Raw genomic sequence first — 20,407 nt, 5'->3', positions numbered from 1 at the left:
GTCCCTATAAAAAAACCTCTCTGAACAGCTCCTGTCTCGGCCAGAGATGTCAGCAAATAGCACTGTGTCAGAATAAAAACAAAACTTTCCTGCAGGACATACAGTAGCTAATAAATATGGGAAGACTTGAGATTATTTAATAGAAGTAAATTACAAATCTATATAACTTTCTGACACCAGTTGATTTGAAAGAAAAAGATTTTTGCTGGACAACCCCTTTAATATAGTGTCTTTATGTAGTATCAGCCCCCTTGATACTTTGTCCTTATATACACTCAGCCTAAAGTACATAAACTCCTTGAAGATAAAAGTGTGAGAATGTAGAACTGGGAGTTTTTAGACATAGGTGTGTGTTTATGGGAGACATTGTACATCATATATTTTTAGAGTCTTATATAATTTACTATAAACAAACAGAGGAGAAACTAATAAAGATGCAGCTCGTAATACAATTTTACTTACATTCCACAAACGGAGCAATGATGGCAGCGATCGGGCTTTACCACCTGACATCGGTCACAAAACCGAATAGCTAAAACAGACAGGAAGGTAAGTTACTATTAGAAAGGTATGTTCTGCCTCGATCATACACCTTCAGAGCTCAAACATCTCTGTTATTCCACCCACAACTGCCTAATAAAAGTTTAGAACACAAACTTTATTACTACTCACCTATTAACCCTTATAACTTCATGATATAATAGTATGACATCGTAAGTGTTTATGGGAACTACAACACTATAAATATAAAAAAAGTACCCAGCGCTGTCTGGGTATAAGGTGTCAGCCTGCCTGTTGTTCCAAGGAGGACAGTACATGTCCTCGTTTTATTGTTTAAGGGAATACTGGCCAAGATAAAAACCTATTTGCTTTCATTCTACCAGTCTAAGAAATGCTTGTTGAGCTGTGATTGGCTGCTATGGGAAAGTACTTACAGCCATAACTGGTGAGAGATGGCGTCATAAGATTATAAGCAGCTCCTTCTAGCATCCAATCAGATTCTAGCTCTCATCTTTCCAGGTACACTATTGAAAATGAAAGTAGTAATCTGATTGGCTGTTGTGGATAACTGCTCCACTGCACCTTTACATCTAGGATTATCTAGCGAAGTGAAGCTCTGTGATAAGAACCACCCAAGCCTCCTGAGACAGCAGAGAACCATGCATAGTCTTGGGAGAGTCAGTACATTTTGTGATAACACTATATTAGTAAACGTCCTCTTATATTAGCCAATTTTCTAGCCGTGAGCATAAACAAGCACAGATCAGCGAGATCAGCGTTTTTTACGTGGCACAAGAAGCCGTGCAGCCATGAAAACGGACAGCATAGATAAACATACATCCGTGCGGTCACAGTTCAGATTACACAGCAGTACATACTTGTATAGTGCGCTGCTGTTGTGATCCAGCATCCTCTTCTCTGGCTCTCCCATCCAGCCGCAGTGTCTTTAGGCCCCTCCTCAGTCCGTCAAACATTCTGGAGGAGGCGGCAGCCTGAAGATGCAGCGGCTGGATGGGAGAGCTGAAAAAGAGGATGCTGGATCATAACAGTACTGCTCTATGTAAGTATGCACTGCTGACTGCAAACTGGCAACAACGACTATCGGCCTCACAGTTTACGCAGGAAGATGTGCGTCTAAAGACAATACATTTTAAAGCCTGCTCTAAATAGAATATCAGCCGATAATTTTACACAAACGGATTTGCTGCAGGAAAGTTACTTGCAACAATCCTGGCCGATAACTGGGCAGTGTAAAAAGGACTAAAGTCATATCTCGGGGTGATGGTTTAATAACATTTTTGATTACCATAATACCTCTTTAACAGGGTTGTGTCATGAACAACAGTTAATAAAATCAGATGTGTACCACCTACATATAAGTAAAGGAGTACAAACGTGTTGTTTTTAGAACAGTAACTTACATCCATTTGCTGTTTTTCTCCCGCATGGATTTTTTTCACTTCCTGTTTTTCTCTCTAAATTGTGACTCTGCTGTTGCCATGAAACAATGTACACAATTTCTGTGGCTTGCAGGCTAAAGCTCCGTTCACACGGAGTAAAACTGGTGGAATTCCGCCAGCTTCAATCTCAAACTGGGAGTCTATGGGAGGCTTGCGGGCCTCCTCTCTCCGTGCTGAAGAACTGACATGTCCATTATTCAGTGTGGAGAGTGGAGGCCCGCAAGAGTCCCATAGACTCCCAGTATGACATTGAGGCTGGCGGGATTCCGCCACTTTTACTCCATGGGTACTGAGCCCACGGGCTTGCCAAGAATCATGCCAAGAATTATTAACCCCTTCAGGTCAGTAATACGTATATATACGTTCCTTTTGCACATACCCCGAGCAGTAGGAATGTATATATAAGTTCCTGACTTCAGGGACTCTGATGTGTGCGGGACCGCTGCAGTGAGAGCGCCCCCGCACACATTAGAGTCCAGGGAGCTGTGGGTAATGACAGGCAGCTGCGATCCCGCAGCTGCTTGCCATTAGCCCCTAAACTCAGTGATCTATAGCGATCGCGGCATTTAAGGTACTCAGTGACAGAACAAGCTTCTGTCGATGGGCGGGGGTAAGTCACTTACCTCCGTCCTGTCGGATCAGAGATCAGTGTAATAAAAAAAAAAGTTTTTAAAAGTATTAACCCCCCCAAATAAAAGTTTAAAATACCCCCTTGCCCATTATAAAAATAAAAATATTTTTTAAAACATAAACATATTACATACTGTAGCGTGTGAAATTGTCTGATCTATTAAAATATAACATTATTCTTCCCGCACAGTGAACGGCGTAAACAAAAAAAAAAAACACCAAGATTGTTGATTTTTTTAAAAAAATTATCAGAATTTTTTTTTTTATAAAAAGCAATCAAAATTTTCCTGTTACCAATATGATATTAATAAAAACTAGAGATCATGGCGCAAAAAATGACCCCCCAACCAGCCCTCTAGGTGGAAAAATAAAAGCGCTATGGCTCTTAGAAGGTGGGGAGGAACATTGCATTAATCTGACCCGGACATCTGGGCATCAAAGGGCTCTGTCTTTAAAGGACAACTCCCGCGCTAAGGAAAAAAACCAAAAACCAATCAGAAACCTAGCTTTTATACTTATCATCCCTCCTGAGCTGTCACTGTTTGAATTTCCTACCGTCTGTGTACTTTCTGATTTCTAGTCTTGTTCTTCATTTCTTCCTTGCTTCCTGGTTTCAGCTTCCCATGATGCACTTTGGCTGCTGTGACAAGCCAGCCCCCTGCTGTGACACAGCAAGTGCCTGCCCCTCCATTCACTACAACTCCCATCATACACTACACATGACATCCCTCTCTGGCTCTCTTCAGTCAGGCTGCTATATACACACACTGAAGCTGCACACACATACTGTCACCTCACTGTAGTGTACATTCTGCAGGATTAGGTCAGGGCAGCAGGGGAGAGATAAGATGTCTGTGTAGCTGACATGCCGGGAGTGAGGAGAAAGATAAGCAAGTGACATCACTCACTCACTGAGTCCACTCGGCAGCAGGAGGGAGTATGGGGGAGGGGGTCCTGTAGCTGGTTATGTGCCGGGAGTCAGTCACGAGTCATTATTGAGTTGCAGAATGACAGATGGCTTACAGTTGCTCAGCCAATGGGAGCTGAGCAAGCAGAGTCACCTGACCAGGCAGGGTAGGGGGAGGCTGGTGTAACAGGACCTAGACCAGCCCTCCTGCTGATGACTCATCGTCACTAGAAGGAGCTGAGAGAGCAGCCTGGTGACGACAGTAATTAGGTATGAAGGAGTTTCTTACACTTCCTGGTGGGGGGTTGAGGGGGGAAGACAGGGAAGGAGGACAGACAGGTGATTGAAGTATATTACAGTGTTATATAACTTTGTAATGTGCTTCAATTACTGGGAAAAAGTTTTTCATGGGAGTTGTCCTTTAAGGAGTAAATTGTTTAAATTTAAGCAATAGTGATTCCATGTGTCTGATCAAACGACTAACGAAAATTTGTTCGTATGAAGTTAATCACATCTGACCATAAAAATCACTGTTCGCCAATTGTTTGCAAATCGTGTATGTACTCATCGTTTGTTCGCAATTACAAACGTTCATAGACTAAAGTATACGAATGATTGTAATTGCAATTGTAACTAATGACTATCATTCTGTGCATTATGGTGAACTATTTCAGGTCATTCCGAAAAGCACTGCTTTGCAGTTGTCTATTGTTAATCAATAGAAATGAAAAATCACTTTGTGGAATAGGACCCTAGGGAGAGACCAACTACTAGTACAATCTTGGAGATTGCAGCTGACCTGAGCATGCCTGACCCACCTCAGTGGGTTGTAACCAAAGTCAACAGGATATCAAAACAATGCAGGCACTTGGAGGATTAGTAAGTCAAACAGGATAGTATCAGAGATGCTTGTACATTTGAAATAAGTTTAAATTTGGCATTATGCATTGGTATAGACCTAGTTTTCTTCATGACACAACCCCTTAAAGGAGATATTCTCGAGTGAGCGCTAATAAATCTCAGTGTAGCCCATTGTTCTTGCTTCTGTCATATCACCCTCTGCAGCCAAATGCTTACTTGTCGCCTAATATATTCCACCCCTTGACAGGTGTCATTGTCATGAGACAATGTATGGTGTTCACAATTGTTTAAATGGGTTTGTCCAGTGAAAATCTTTTTCTTTCAAATCAACTGAAATCAGAAAGTTATATAGATTTGTAATTTACTTGTATTAAAAAATCTCAAGTCTTCCCATACTTATTAGGTGCTATATGTCCTGCAGGAAATGTTTTATTTTCAATCTGACACAGTGCTCTCTGTTGACATCTCCGGCCGAGACAGAAACTATGTCGTGGCTTTATATGAATCCCCATAGAAAACCTCTCCTGCTCTAGAGAGCTCCTGTCTCGGCCGGAGATGTCAGCAGAGAGCACTGTGTCAGACTGAAAATAAAACAATAAAACAACAACAAGACTTCAGATTTGTAATAGAAGTAAATTACAAATCTATATAACTTTCTGACACCAGTTGATTTGAAACAAAAAAGATTTTGGCTGGACAACCCCTTTAATGTTATGTCTGATCAGTTTATTACATCTGACAAAGGTACAGACATTGCTATACAGCGTCACTGTGTATTAACATACATCATGAGGTGCGGCAGAAAAGTGGAACATATTTGCTATCAGAAATTATAGGGCTATTCCCCAACACTGGTCAGCGAACAATGAAAGCGAATCACTTTTCAGATCCAAGCTAAAAGGTTTATAAATCAATAAGCTCATCATAATTTATAGTGTTCTGGAAAAAACGGATCTTCAGTTTACTGGAAAAGAATAGAAGGCAAACATGAGACAGTCATTTATAGCGAGTCTACACCAGGCATGGGATAACTAACCTCCACTGCCTGTACGGGTGTAAACCGGCAACTTCTTAGCAAACTCAGCCAAGATCTGCCGCTGAACCTCTGGCCGCTCCTCATTGTCGTAGCGCTCCTTCTCCGCATAGGGCAGCAGAAACTGGAAAAAGAATTTATATTTATAGAATTGATAAAATATGCTTCCGGCAAAATCTATATGAATTCTAGAAACTTGTGATTGTGACAACATTGCCGACAGTGCCCAAATCATACCATACACTTTTGGCCTCTATGATTTTCACTATATTAGTTACACAAGCAATTTCCTGTATGTCAGTGACACACAGAGCACTAGGCTAATGCACCTGCAGTTTATGAGTAACAATAATAGCTGCCTATAAAATTCCTGTTATTGGATTCTGATGGACAGATTTGCGTTACATAGTGTTTACTTATTAAGCTGCATTTTATTACAGCAATTATGTTCTACCATTCACTGCCCACGTTCATACACCTACATCAGGACAGGGTCATACATGCAGTATATCTTGTAATATTTTATGCACAGAAACTGAAGTAGATTCTAGACAGAACTGGATGAGAATTCTAAGAATACCAGTCCCTTACTGGTTAAGAACTTGATTGTGGTTTCCTCATCACAGAGAACTCGCCAATATGGGAACTGCTGCAAAAATCAGCTGATCTGGCAGGGGAAGTTAGCACATTACCCCACAACATTCAATGGTAATAGAGTATGGCTGTAGATGTAATGCACAGACAGCTTACGTCTAGCAGAGCGACACTGCTTGGCAGCACCTCTCAGCTTTGGCTAGTTCCCTACATATGTTAGGATGAACATTGTAGTATTTTAGTTGTTGTGCCTCCCTGCTGCACCACAACCAAAATACAGAATACATCCTTTGGTGGTCCTGATAGGCAACAGAGGGCAGGGGAGGCCGGCCTCCAGTGCTTCATGCCCCGCAGGTGCTTGGTAATAGACCTGCGCCATGTGCAGGAACCGTGCGGCAGAAGGATCGCAGCATCTGCATCCCTGAACCAGTCTATTCATGTAAAAAAATAAATAAATAAATTGTACTAGTGGTACATTCGCTGCAAGTTCAATGAAGGGAGCTGAAGCAGAACTTCACAGGGCTCTCTACTCAAATATAATGCCCCCTGTATTAATGAATATGCAAAAGAAGAGTCTGTGGAGCCTCATTGAAGAGTCACAAAACACAGGACTAGCCAGATATCCCTCCGGGAAGGACCCAGCCAAAGGGGTGGCTCCTGTAAGGAAACCACCATATTAAGTGGCCCTATAAGTCAATGTAATGACAAGCCTTGGTTTTCCCTTGTCATTACATTGACTTATATGGCCACTTAATATGGTGGTTTAGGTGGTTTCCCTACAGGAGCTGTCCCTTGGCTGGGTCCTTCCCGGAGGGATACCTGGCTAATCCTGTGTTTTGTGACTCTTAATTGAGGCTCCACGGGCTCTTCTCTTGCATATTTATGTTTCCCAGGAAGCAATGCACCTAGGATTTCACTGCATTGAGCGCTTTAACCGGCAGCCGGCAGTGTTATCATTTGGCTGGTCTCACTGAGATCAGCGATCTGTTTCTCCTGTATTAAGGTGAGTGCCAGGGGGAGCAGTCACTGGGAACCCTTTCCTAGTTCTTTCTTACATTCCTACATGCTCAAGTCAGTATAAGAAGGGTTTTAAAGGGAACCTGTCACTATTTCCATGCTGCCTGTCATGTGAGTCACCTGTGACTTGTGACAGGTTACCTTTAACCCCTTGGTAAACTACATTTCTAATATATAATGTTGATTAACCAGGTTTCTATGATGAATCTACAAGCTGCAGATCATAGATGGGGGCTTACCTTTTTTGTTGGCTGCTTTGGAAGGGTGAAAATTGCTTTCCAGTAAGTCCAAGCAAAAAGCAGGAAAACTATGTGAAAGATGAGCAGGTAGGCCGCTGCCAATGAGAAGGACACAGAACATTAGCATATTACAGCAGAGTGCCTAGAATTACTAGATAATAGATTGTCAAAGATGATTTAGAATTTCCTTCAATTGGATTTACCTGAATTAGCCCTAGCTGGAAAATGCACATATATTTACTGTGTCTGTATCCATCTAACAGATGTTACTGCTCAACTTATAGAACAAGCTGTTCACCTTAGGGATGGCATAGATCAATGTCATTTTTGTAACTAAAGAAAACTGAAAGTTTCAAATCCAGAGGTAAAAAGCAAAACAGCAAAGAAATAATGTCACTAGATAGTACAGACAGTAACCATGATAAAGGTCTTTGTTCCTGTGAAACCATGTTGGGTGTCTTTGCCCCTGTGGGACCATGCTGGATGTCTATTCTCCCGTGGAAACAATGCTGGACACAGACAAACCAAAAAATTGGAAACCTGCATAGTGTGTGAATAGTGTGACTGGATGTGCTAGCCATTCTTTTGTGTGTCTGTGTTAGATGTTGGGGGGGGGGGGGAGAGGCTGCCTCCATGTGGCTTGTGCACTCCACATATCCAACCCCATTGTGATTTGCCCAGTGTGTAGGCTTAGTATTAGAGAGGCCAGTGTACAGCGTAGGGTCCTCCCTTGTGGGGTTTTGCAATTCTAAATATTGCAGCGTGCTATTGCACTTTTTTGTTTTTATGACAATAAATGGCTATGGTGTGTTTACACAGACAGATTTTTTAAGCCAAAGCCAGGAATGGATATGAAAAGAGGAGAAATCTGAGTCTTTTCTTTATGACCTGTTCTCCGTTGATCTGGCTTTGGCTTCAAAAATGGAGACAAGTTATTATAATGGACAGTAAGCAGTTAAGCCCCAGCTTGGAAGAACAAAAGTGGCCGCCCTTATGCAAAATGGAAGGATTTAAGTAAGAAACTGCACTGTAACAAAGAAGCAGCTGAGCACGCTGAGTGTGGAGTGCAGTATATGGAAGGCTTTACCCTTTCACAATAGAAGTCATGCAGTGACAGAACAAGGAATAAATATAAAGCAGGGAGGGGGAGACAGTGGAACCAGTTACGTCCACATTCCAGGCACTGCTGACACTTCCTGTACATGACAAGACCAGATTGGTTTACAGAGAACAGATATGTCACTATCTTATCTTCCAATGGTGACAACGTGATTACAGCATGTCTGACATGTATCTTCGGCTTCTTTCAGTGTCAGAAGCCAATGATTATATCCACAGTAAATCCAAATCCAATAATAAGATAACTTCTGGAAAATCTACTGTCAGAAGAGAAAGGGGGCAGATGCAATGGAAGGGGTAACCACACAGAGATTTGCTTGTGGTCTGATAACATTAGCAAGCATATAGATCTGCACAGAAGCTGTGTACAAACGTGTGTGTGTGTGTGTGTGTGTGTGTGTAAACTATGGTCACTAAGTTGCCATTAATTAACATATAAAGGAACAAAATGGGGTTCACTTACCTTTTTCCAAAGTGTTCTGTACAGTAACTATAAAAAAGGGAAAAGAACATATCAATACATTAGAAGTTAAAATAATCCAAAGCCAACCTTGTACGTACTAATACTAACTTCCCAACAGAACACAGGATATCTCACAAAGACATTGCCCGTCCCAGCGGGTTTCTGTGCCATAACCTCTGAGGCTAACAGATGTGTGAGGGCTGTGGGTGAACATCACCAATGGCTGCTCACCTACCAAGGTGCTTATCTTTTGTGGGGTTTGCGGTTGTGGTTGCATCTTGTTTTTGTACAGAAATCATTCCAGAAAACACACATTCCTGCACAACATGAACACATTAGTAAAGGAAAACCACCACAAACCGGGCACGCTTCCATCCTAAACCTCCATCACTGTGTGTCTGATAGAGGTTACTCTAAATAACTCTAGAAAACCCGTTGGGACAAAAACATCTAAATAATGCAAAATATCCTATACCCTTCTGCTTTATAATCCACAAGGAATCCGCATCTTGAATATGTGTGGATTTCGGTGTGGAGTCACATGGAGATGCACAGAGAAGTGACATGTCACTCCTTTGTCCTCACACTGAAACACCTGCGAGATGATTTTTCATGCAAGGCTGCACAGATCCCACATTTAGCCGTATGAACATGACTAGCATAATGGAAATGTGGAGCAGATTCCCACAGCAGCTTATCATGCTGCCCGTTTCATGCTGCATGCCCTGGCCTGACAGCGGGGACTGATGACTTGAACTTATAATTGTCAGAAACATGATGTAATACTGACCCAAAACGCAGCTGCACTATGCCTGTGTGAAAGCAGCCCTAGCTAGCGTGACTTATACTGGTATCTGGTCACTATCCTCCTTCTGCTCATTTTGATAAATCTTTCCCTTACTGTTTCCAGATCTTTAAATGCCTTCAGGTGACCATCATATTGGATACATATGAGACACACTGACTTCTTGTAGCGGATACTATGAGACAGTAGCCGTCCACAGGAGTCATAAATCTGGGCCACCAAGTTACATGCAATCTGCATGAGCCAAGAATGTGTCCCCTTCACCAACCACAGCTCCGCTCTTCTCTCATACTGCTCTGGTATAATGAAAGCTATGGAAAAATCAGACAAATGACTAAATATGTATTATTCTGGACTTGCGCTGTAGTCCTATGTAGCCCAGGACTTATACTTTCAAATATAAGTGATTCAGGTTTCCATTTACTTAGAGCCAACATTGAGAATGGAAAAACAATCAAGAATTATGACCCTCTCCGAGATAAAAGCGTGTCTGATTTCTGACAAATAACCAATCCCAGCTTAGCGTTCATTTCTTAAAATGAGCTGTGATTGGCTGCTGTCTTTCTGACCCATGTTTGTCTCAGTCAGATTGTTAAATCTGGGCAAAGGTATAAGAGAAAGCTATAAGACCCCTATAAAATGCTGCCACCCATATGGCAAATACACATCACTCATCATCCAACTCAAAGCAGGAAAGGAGGCTGCCGGAGGCCATGACCCAGATCCAGCAATCTTGCCCATAGCAACCAGTCACGGCAAACAGTCACGGCTCCACTTTCAATTTTTAACCAGGTCATATTTCCGATGGCTTTAGCTGCTGTGAAGTCACGCTATCGTCTGCAGCAGCGCTATTCAGCTGGAACGCATACCGTTATGAATGCGCGTTCCAAACTGAGTGCCCGTGCAGATATGATTGCATCATCCGTACAGGGCCTAAGGGTAGGGGATGTGGGGGGAATGCTCCTTAGTCTATAGCAGCGCATTACATGTGTCCAGCGCTTGCTGGTGTCATCAGTAGGCGGATGCAGAAAGCTCCGGAGGACAGAAGCCAAGGAGGCAGAGAGGCAAGAGAACTGTGTAAGGTGCTTGGGTGTAATCATTACACAATGCAGCTTACACTGACACAAAGCCAATGAGAATACAAAATGCTTATCAGGTGTTTACATTCCGAATCATAACTGTAGCAAAATTACAGGTTTGAAGTAGCCACTAAAATTATTTTTGGTTTGGGGTCACTGCAACATGAGGAACTGTATTGCGGGGTAACAGCATTAGAACAGCTTAGGTTGAGAACAGCTGATGTAGAAGAACAGGGACTCCAGTCAGTGACCGACAGGGTGTACACCCAGGGGGAGATTTATGAAAGGGTGTAAACTGCCCACAGCAACCAATCACAGCTCAGCTTTCAGCTCTGGTAAAATAAAAGCTGAGCTGTGATTGGTTGCTGTGGGCAGTTTACACCAGGTGTATATTTACACCCTTTCATAAATCTCCACCCCCCCAGTGTACAGGAGCGGGGGTAAGGGGTTCCTGCCCCTGTGCACTGAGGGTGTACGTCCAGATTTTACTGCTCACCCCCCTGTATACATACATGATGGTAGAGCTCACCCCTGTATACATACATGATGGTAGAGCTCACCCCTGTATACATACATGATGGTAGAGCTCACCCCCCTGTATCCATACATGATGGTAGAGCTCACCCCCCCCTGTATACATACATGATGGCAGAGCTCGCCCCCCTGTATAAACACATATTGGTAGAGCTCACCCCCCTGTATACATACATGATGGCAGAGCTCACCCCCCTGTATACATACATGATGGCAGAGCTCGCCCCCCTGTATACATACATGATGGTAGAGCTCACCCCCCTGTATACATACATGATGGCAGAGCTCACCCCCCTGTATCCATACATGATGGTAGAGCTCACCCCCCTGTATACATACATGATGGTAGAGCTCACCCCCCTGTATACACACATGATGGTAGAGCTCACCCCTGTATACATACATGATGGCAGAGCTCACCCCCCTGTATACAGGGGCGGGCTGGGCCGGGGGGCAGGGTGGCATCTGCCCCCCGGGCCGGTCTTCCCCAGTACATTACAGGGCCGCGCTGAGGCTGCTTACCGCCCCAGCGCTCTCCTCTCTGCCTGTGCTGCAGGGCCGGTCTGTGATGCCAGTTGCAGCTGAAGCTGCTCCCCGCCCCCGTTACGCCCCGCCCCCTGTGTACCTCCCATGTTCCTCCTGGCCCGGGACTTCCTGTATTACACAGTGTGGAGAGGAGGAGGCTGCTGCTAACCTCCAGCTACAGGCTCCTGCTCCCTGACCATCCCCCTCGTGTCCTGCTCTCTGCTCAGCAGCTATAAATGCAGGTACTTCGGGTTGTAGATAGGAGGGAGGTCGGGACAGAGAGGAGAGGGCTGTCTGCTGAGCTGGGCTGACAGAGGCAAACACACACACTAGCATCTGTTCCCCCAACCCCTGTAGCTGCTGCCCTTTACCCCCTATAGCTGCACCCTCTTCCACAGGCTGCATTGCCCCTCTGCACCTGTAGTTGATATGTACCTCCTAAGGCTGCTGTGTGAGCCTTCCCCCAGACTGCTGTGTTCTCCCCTTCAGGCTGCTTTGCCTCTCCCCCCCCCCCTTTCAGGCTGCTGTGCCCCCCCCCACACACACACACACTTCAGACTGCTGTGCCCCCCCCCCCCGTCAGGCTGCTGTGCCCCCCCCCTTCAGGCTGCGGTCCCCCCCCGTCAGGCTGCTGTGCCCCCCCCCCTTCAGGCTGCGGTCCCCCCCCCCTTTTCAGGCTGCTTTGCCCCCCCCCCCCCCCCCACACACACACACATTTCAGACTGCTGTGCCCCCACACACAGAATGATACACACTCATAGAGAACAATATACGGTCATACAGAACCATACAGAACAAAACGCACCCATACAGAACAATACGCACCCATACAGAACAATACGCACTCATACAGAACCATACAGAACAATATACACCCATACAGAACAATATACACCCATACAGAACAATATACACCCATACAGAACAATATACACCCATACAAAACAATATACACCTATACAGAACAATATACACCTGTACAGAACCATACAGAACAATATACACCTATAAAGAACAATATACACCCATACAGAACAATTTACACTCATACAGAACCATATACACCCATACAGAACATACAGTACAATATACACCCATACAGAACAATATACACCTGTACAGAACAAAACGCACCCATACAGAACAAAACGCACCCATACAGAACAATATACACCCATACAGAACAATATACACCCATACAGAACAATACGCACTCATACAGAACCATACAGAACAATATACACCCATACAGAACAATATACACCTATACAGAACAATATACACCTATACAGAACAATATACACCCATACAGAACAATATACACCTATACAGAACAATATACACCTGTACAGAACCATACAGCACAATATACACCCATACAGAACAATATACACCTATACAGAACATTATACACCCATACAGAACAATATACACCCATACAGAACAATTTACACTCATACAGAACCATACACACCCATACAGAACATTATACACCTGTACAGAACCATACAGAACAATATACACCCATACAGAACAATTTACATCTATACAGAACAATATACACCTATACAGAACCATACAGTACAATACACACCTATACAGAACAATATACACCCATACAGAACAATATACACCCATACAGAACAATATACATCTGTACAGAACCATACAGAACAATATACACCCATACAGAACAATATACACCTATACAGAACAATATACACCCATACAGAACAATTTACACTCATACAGAACAATATACACCCATACAGAACAATACGCACCCATACAGAACAATATACACCCATACAGAATATACACCCATAAAGAACCATGCAGAACAATTTACACCCATGCAGAACAATATACACCCATACAGAACCATACAGTACAATATACACCCATACAGAACCATACAGTACAATACACACCCATACAGAACAATACGCACTCATACAGAACCATACAGTACAATATACACCCATACAGAACCATACAGTACAATATACACCCATACAGAGCAATATACACCCATACAGAACAATATACACCCATACAGAACAATATACACCCATACAGAACAATACGCACTCATACAGAACAATACGCACTCATACAGAACAATATACACCCATACAGAACAATATACACCAATACAGAACCATACAGTACCATATACACCCATACAGAACCATACAGAACAATATACACCCATACAGAACAATTTTTTACTCAAACAGAACCATACAGAACAATATACACCCATACAGAACAATATACACCCATACAGAACCATACAGAACAATATACACCCATACAGAACAATATACACACATACAGAACAATACTCACCCATACAGAACAATTTACACTCATACAGAACCATACAGAACAATATACACCCATACAGCACAATATACACCCATACAGAACAATATACACCTATACAGAACATTATACACCCATACAGAACAATATACACCCATACAGAACAATTTACACTCATACAGAACCATACAGAACTATATACACCCATACAGAACATACAGTACAATATACACCCATACAGAACAATATACACCTGTACAGAACCATACAGAACAATATACACCCATACAGAACAATATACACCTATACAGAACAATATACACCTGTACAGAACCATACAGAACAATATACACCCATACAGAACAATATACACCTATACAGAACAATATACACCCATACAGAACAATATACACCTATACAGAACAATATACACCTGTACAGAACCATACAGCACAATATACACCCATACAGAACAATATACACCTATACAGAACATTATACACCCATACAGAACAATATACACCCATACAGAACAATTTACACTGATACAGAACCATACACACCCATACAGAACATTATACACCTGTACAGAACCATACAGAACAATATACACCCATACAGAACAATATACACCCATACAGAACAATATACACCTGTACAGAACCATACAGAACAATATACACCCATACAGAACAATATACACCTATACAGAACAATATACTCCCATACAGAACAATTTACACTCATACAGAACAATATACACCCATACAGAACAATACGCACCCATACAGAACAATATACACCCATACAGAATATACACCCATAAAGAACCATGCAGAACAATTTACACCCATGCAGAACAATATACACCCATACAGAACCATACAGTACAATATACACCCATACAGAACCTTACAGTACAATACACACCCATACAGTACAATATACACCCATACAGAACCATACAGTACAATACACACCCATACAGTACAATATACACCCATACAGAACCATACAGTACAAAACACACCCATACAGAACAATACGCACTCATACAGAACCATACAGTACAATATACACCCATACAGAACCATACAGTACAATATACACCCATACAGAGCAATATACACCCATACAGAGCAATATACACCCATACAGAACAATATACACCCATACAGAACAATATACACCCATACAGAACAATATACACCCATACAGAACAATACGCACTCATACAGAACAATACGCACTCATACAGAACAATATACACCCATACAGAACAATATACACCAATACAGAACCATACAGTACCATATACACCCATACAGAACCATACAGTACAATATACACTCATACAGAACAATATACACCCATACAGAACAATTTTTTACTCAAACAGAACCATATACACCCATACAGAACCATACAGAACAATATACACCCATACAGAACAATATACACCAATACAGAACAATATACACCCATACAGAACCATACAGTGCAATATACACCCATACAGTACAATATACACACATACAGAACAATACTCACCCATACAGAACAATATACACCCATACAGAACAATATACACCCATACAGTACAATATACACACATACAGAACAATACTCACCCATACAGAACAATATACACCCATACAGAACCATACAGTACAATATACACCCATACAGAGCAATATACACCCATACAGAGCAATATACACCCATACAGAACAATATACACCCATACAGAACAATACGCACTCATACAGAACAATACGCACTCATACAGAACAATATACACCCATACAGAACAATATACACCAATACAGAACCATACAGTACCATATACACCCATACAGAACCATACAGTACAATATACACTCATACAGAACAATATACACCCATACAGAACAATTTTTTACTCAAACAGAACCATATACACCCATACAGAACCATACAGAACAATATACACCCATACAGAACAATATACACCAATACAGAACAATATACACCCATACAGAACCATACAGTGCAATATACACCCATACAGTACAATATACACACATACAGAACAATACTCACCCATACAGAACAATATACACCCATACAGAACAATATACACCCATACAGTACAATATACACACATACAGAACAATACTCACCCATACAGAACAATATACACCCATACAGAACCATACAGAACAATATACACTCATACAGAACAATATACACCGATACAGAACAATATACACCCATACAGAACAATTTACACTCATACAGAACCATACAGAACAATATACACCCATACAGCACAATATACACCCATACAGAACAATATACACCTATACAGAACATTATACACCCATACAGAACAATATACACCCATACAGAACAATTTACACTCATACAGAACCATATACACCCATACAGAACATACAGTACAATATACACCCATACAGAATATACACCTGTACAGAACCATACAGAACAATATACACCCATACAGAACAATATACACCTATACAGAACAATATACACCTGTACAGAACCATACAGAACAATATACACCCATACAGAACAATATACACCTATACAGAACAATATACACCTGTACAGAACCATACAGAACAATATACACCAATACAGAACAATATACACCTATACAAAACCATACAGAACAATATACAGTACACCTATACAGAACCATACAGTACAATATACACCCATACAGAACAATATACACCTATACAGAACAATATACACCCGTACAGAACCATACAGTACAATATACACCCATACAGAACCATACAGTACAATACACACCCATACAGAACCATACAGTACAATACACACCCATACAGAACCATACAGTACAATATACACCCATACAGAACAATACGCACTCATACAGAACAATATGCACCCATACAGAACAATATATACCCATACAGAACAATATACACCCATACAGAACCATACAGTGCAATATACACCCATACAGAACCATATACACCCATACAGAACAATATACACCCATACAGAACCATACAGAACAATATACACCCATACAGAACCATACAGTGCAATATACACCCATACAGAACAATACGCACTCATACAGAACAATATACACATTTTGTAGGGTATTTTGGAGCATATTATATAGTAGTCAGTATGTTGGAGGTCACCCAGCTTTCCCAGCATCTTGTAGTCAGTAAAATGGAGGTCACCCAGCTTCCCCAATATCTTTCACTCAGTATAATATGGTCATCCAGCTTTCCCACCATTTTATACTCAGTATATTATGGTCACCCAGCTTTCCCAGAATCTTATACTCAGTATGATGGAGGTCACCCAGCTTTCCCACCATCTTATACTCAGTGGCTGGTAGCCTCGGGGAGCTGCATAGTATATCTATACTGTGCAGCTGAAAACCATATCACCACAATTGTGCTAATTGGTTCCCTTTAAGGAGCACTCCAGCCCTTACCTATTATTACCCACCCCACATCAGTGCAGGGACGGTAGATGGCACCCCGGGCCTGTACTTCTGCCAGCGGCGATGTTCCAACAATTCGGGTAACGTCTCCTTCCCTTCTGGTCATTTGTGACAGGGAATTCCTACTGCTCTGTGTGAAGGGGCCAGAAGTCACCTTGTCAATGTAAGTCTATGGGATGGTTCCGTGTCAGCGCTGAGCCGTCCCATATACTTATACAGTAAAGAGATCCCCGACCCCGTCACAGCGAGCAGTAGGAATTCCCTGTTTACAAATGACTGGAAGGGCTGAATGTGTTATCCGAAGTGTGAGAACAGTGCTACTGGAGGAAGTATTGGAGTGGGTGGCATCTACCTTCCCTGCACTGATGTGGGGAGTGTAATAAGTGAGGGCCTAGAGTGGTCCTTGAAGGATGGGCCGCTAGCCGGCTACTCATGGGCCAGTGCTGTGTGCTTGCCCCCCAGGCTAAAATTTGCCAGCCAGCCCCTGCCTGTATACATACATGATGGCAGAGCTCACCCCCCTATATACATACATGATGGTAGAGCTCACCCCCCTGTATACATACATGATGGTAGAGCTCACCCCTGTATACATACATGATGGCAGAGCTCACCCCCCTGTATCCATACATGATGGTAGAGCTCACCCCCCTGTATACATACATGATGGCAGAGCTCACCCCCCTGTATACATACATGATGGTAGAGCTCACCCCCCTGTATACATACATGATGGTAGAGCTCACCCCCCTGTATACATACATGATGGCAGAGCTCACCCCCCTGTATACATACATGATGGCAGAGCTCACCCCCCTGTATACATACATGATGGCAGAGCTCACCCCCCTGTATACATACATGATGGCAGAGCTCACCCCCCTGTATACATACATGATGGCAGAGCTCACCCCCCTATATACATACATGATGGCAGAGCTCACCCCCCTGTATACATACATGATGGTAGAGCTCACCCCCCTGTATACATACATGATGGCAGAGCTCACCCCCCTGTATACATACATGATGGTAGAGCTCACCCCCCTGTATACATACATGATGGCAGAGCTCACCCCCCTGTATACATACATGATGGCAGAGCTCACCCCCCTGTATACATACATGATGGTAGAGCTCACCCCTGTATACATACATGATGGTAGAGCTCACCCCCCTGTATACATACATGATGGTAGAGCTCACCCCCCTGTATACATACATGATGGTAGAGCTCACCCCCCTGTATACATACATGATGGTAGAGCTCAACCCCCTGTATACATACATGATGGTAGAGCTCACCCCCCTGTATACATACATGATGGTAGAGCTCACCCCCTGTATCTATACATGATGGTAGAGCTCACCCCTGTATACCCGCCTGTCCCAGCTCCCGTCCTCATCTAACATGACCGGGTAGATGAGATCCGGGATGAATAAGACGCCCAGTCTACCGCCCAGCAATGCACGGAGCCCCCGGAGTGCTGCCCGGTCCTCCCCGTGCCCTGTCCGCCCAGCAGTAGCAACTCACAGGAGGCGGCGGGGCTGACACTTCCTCCTCCGGGAGCGGAGGGACATTCCTGGACACTCACCCAGGCACAGCTCCCACACATAGGCGTAGTAGGACCACAGCACCACGGACGAGATGATGACCACCGGTACCCAGGAGAGGACGCGCTGGCAGCACCTCAGCCCTCTGGACAGGGCCATCCTGCAGCCAGTCTGCATCCTGCTCTGTGCGATCGGCGCTCGGCTCCACAAGACTTCCAGATCGACATTCGATTAGTGCGAGGGAACGCGCAATCGTCATTCTTAGAGCCTGGAGCATAGCGCCACCTGGTGGGTAAGTGTCATCTGTACATGTGCATGTCTTTGTGTCTCCTATAGGATAAGTAGAGAATTTATTTAGATTTAAAGGGTTTCTGTGAAGCTTTTGTTGCATAGAAAGACATTGATTTCTCTTTGTTTAGACAAATCGTCCTTCATTAGGCCTCTTTGGGGCACATTTATTAAACATTTGCCCCCGGTGTATGGCATGGAAAGGGGGCAGAAATTTGTCTTTTTCATGGCGTAAGCTAGACGTAAGCCCCACTTGCCTGCCTAAAATGACTGCATCCACAATCTGCCCACCCCAAACCGGATAACTGCTTTTAATCCAAGATCTGGCCTGGGGTCAGTGCGGCAGGTGATGCAGTTAGTTATTGTCCTAAAAAATAACTTGCAGCCCTGTGTCAAACTGGCGTTGCCTAGAGTATCTGTGCCCTAACCTTGCACCACCCCTCCCCCCCACCCTCTTCATCATTAGGAATGACACTGGCAGGATTAATACACAGACACTCTAGGCCACGCCAGTTTGGCACAGGGCTGCAAGTTTAAATTTTTTTTTTCTCCGGACAATAACTGCATCACCTGCCGAACGGACCGCAGGACAGATCTTGGATTAAAAGCAGCTATCCGAAGGTACAAGTGGTTTGGGAGGGACATATTGTGGGTACAGAGTCGCTTTAAGGCCTTGTTCACTCGGCATATAACACCGGCCATTCTGTGACCCGGCCCTGTCACAAAGGGCCCTGTGTCAGTGAAGATCATCCCGGCTGGTACTGCAGTATTGGCCTGATGATCTTTATTTGAGCCACATTGGGATGCGGGTGCATTTGTCTGTGCCTGCATCCCAATTTACCATTGTTCGGCCGGAGCTGCACTCTCCATTGTGTGACCTGTCAGGCTTCTGTGGCCGCTATTCAATGAATAGCGGCCACACAAAACTGAAATATCAGTTTTCTGTGCAGCCACTAGGGATGCCGGCCGGA

At 43.3% G+C, this 20,407-nt stretch overlaps 1 protein-coding gene across 1 annotated transcript in view; it reads right to left on the bottom strand.

The window, feature by feature from the left end:
* ZDHHC15 (zinc finger DHHC-type palmitoyltransferase 15) overlaps nucleotides 1-19,387 on the bottom strand; it is a 37,800-nt gene extending 18,413 nt beyond the window's left edge. Inside the window, exons 1-5 of the mRNA XM_069986385.1 lie at nucleotides 19,190-19,387; nucleotides 8,825-8,851; nucleotides 7,243-7,337; nucleotides 5,396-5,516; nucleotides 463-532 (exon numbers count right to left, since the gene is read on the bottom strand). Coding sequence (XP_069842486.1) covers nucleotides 463-532; nucleotides 5,396-5,516; nucleotides 7,243-7,337; nucleotides 8,825-8,851; nucleotides 19,190-19,325 — 449 coding nt within the window. The 5' untranslated portion in view covers nucleotides 19,326-19,387. The remainder of the gene's footprint in view (nucleotides 1-462; nucleotides 533-5,395; nucleotides 5,517-7,242; nucleotides 7,338-8,824; nucleotides 8,852-19,189) is intronic.
* Between the last annotated feature and the right edge of the window lie 1,020 nt (nucleotides 19,388-20,407).

This window comes from Dendropsophus ebraccatus, chromosome 10 (genome assembly GCF_027789765.1).
Source record: "Dendropsophus ebraccatus isolate aDenEbr1 chromosome 10, aDenEbr1.pat, whole genome shotgun sequence".
In the NCBI taxonomy this organism is placed as follows: domain Eukaryota; kingdom Metazoa; phylum Chordata; class Amphibia; order Anura; family Hylidae; genus Dendropsophus; species Dendropsophus ebraccatus.
This window is presented reverse-complemented; position numbering and strand designations above follow the sequence as displayed.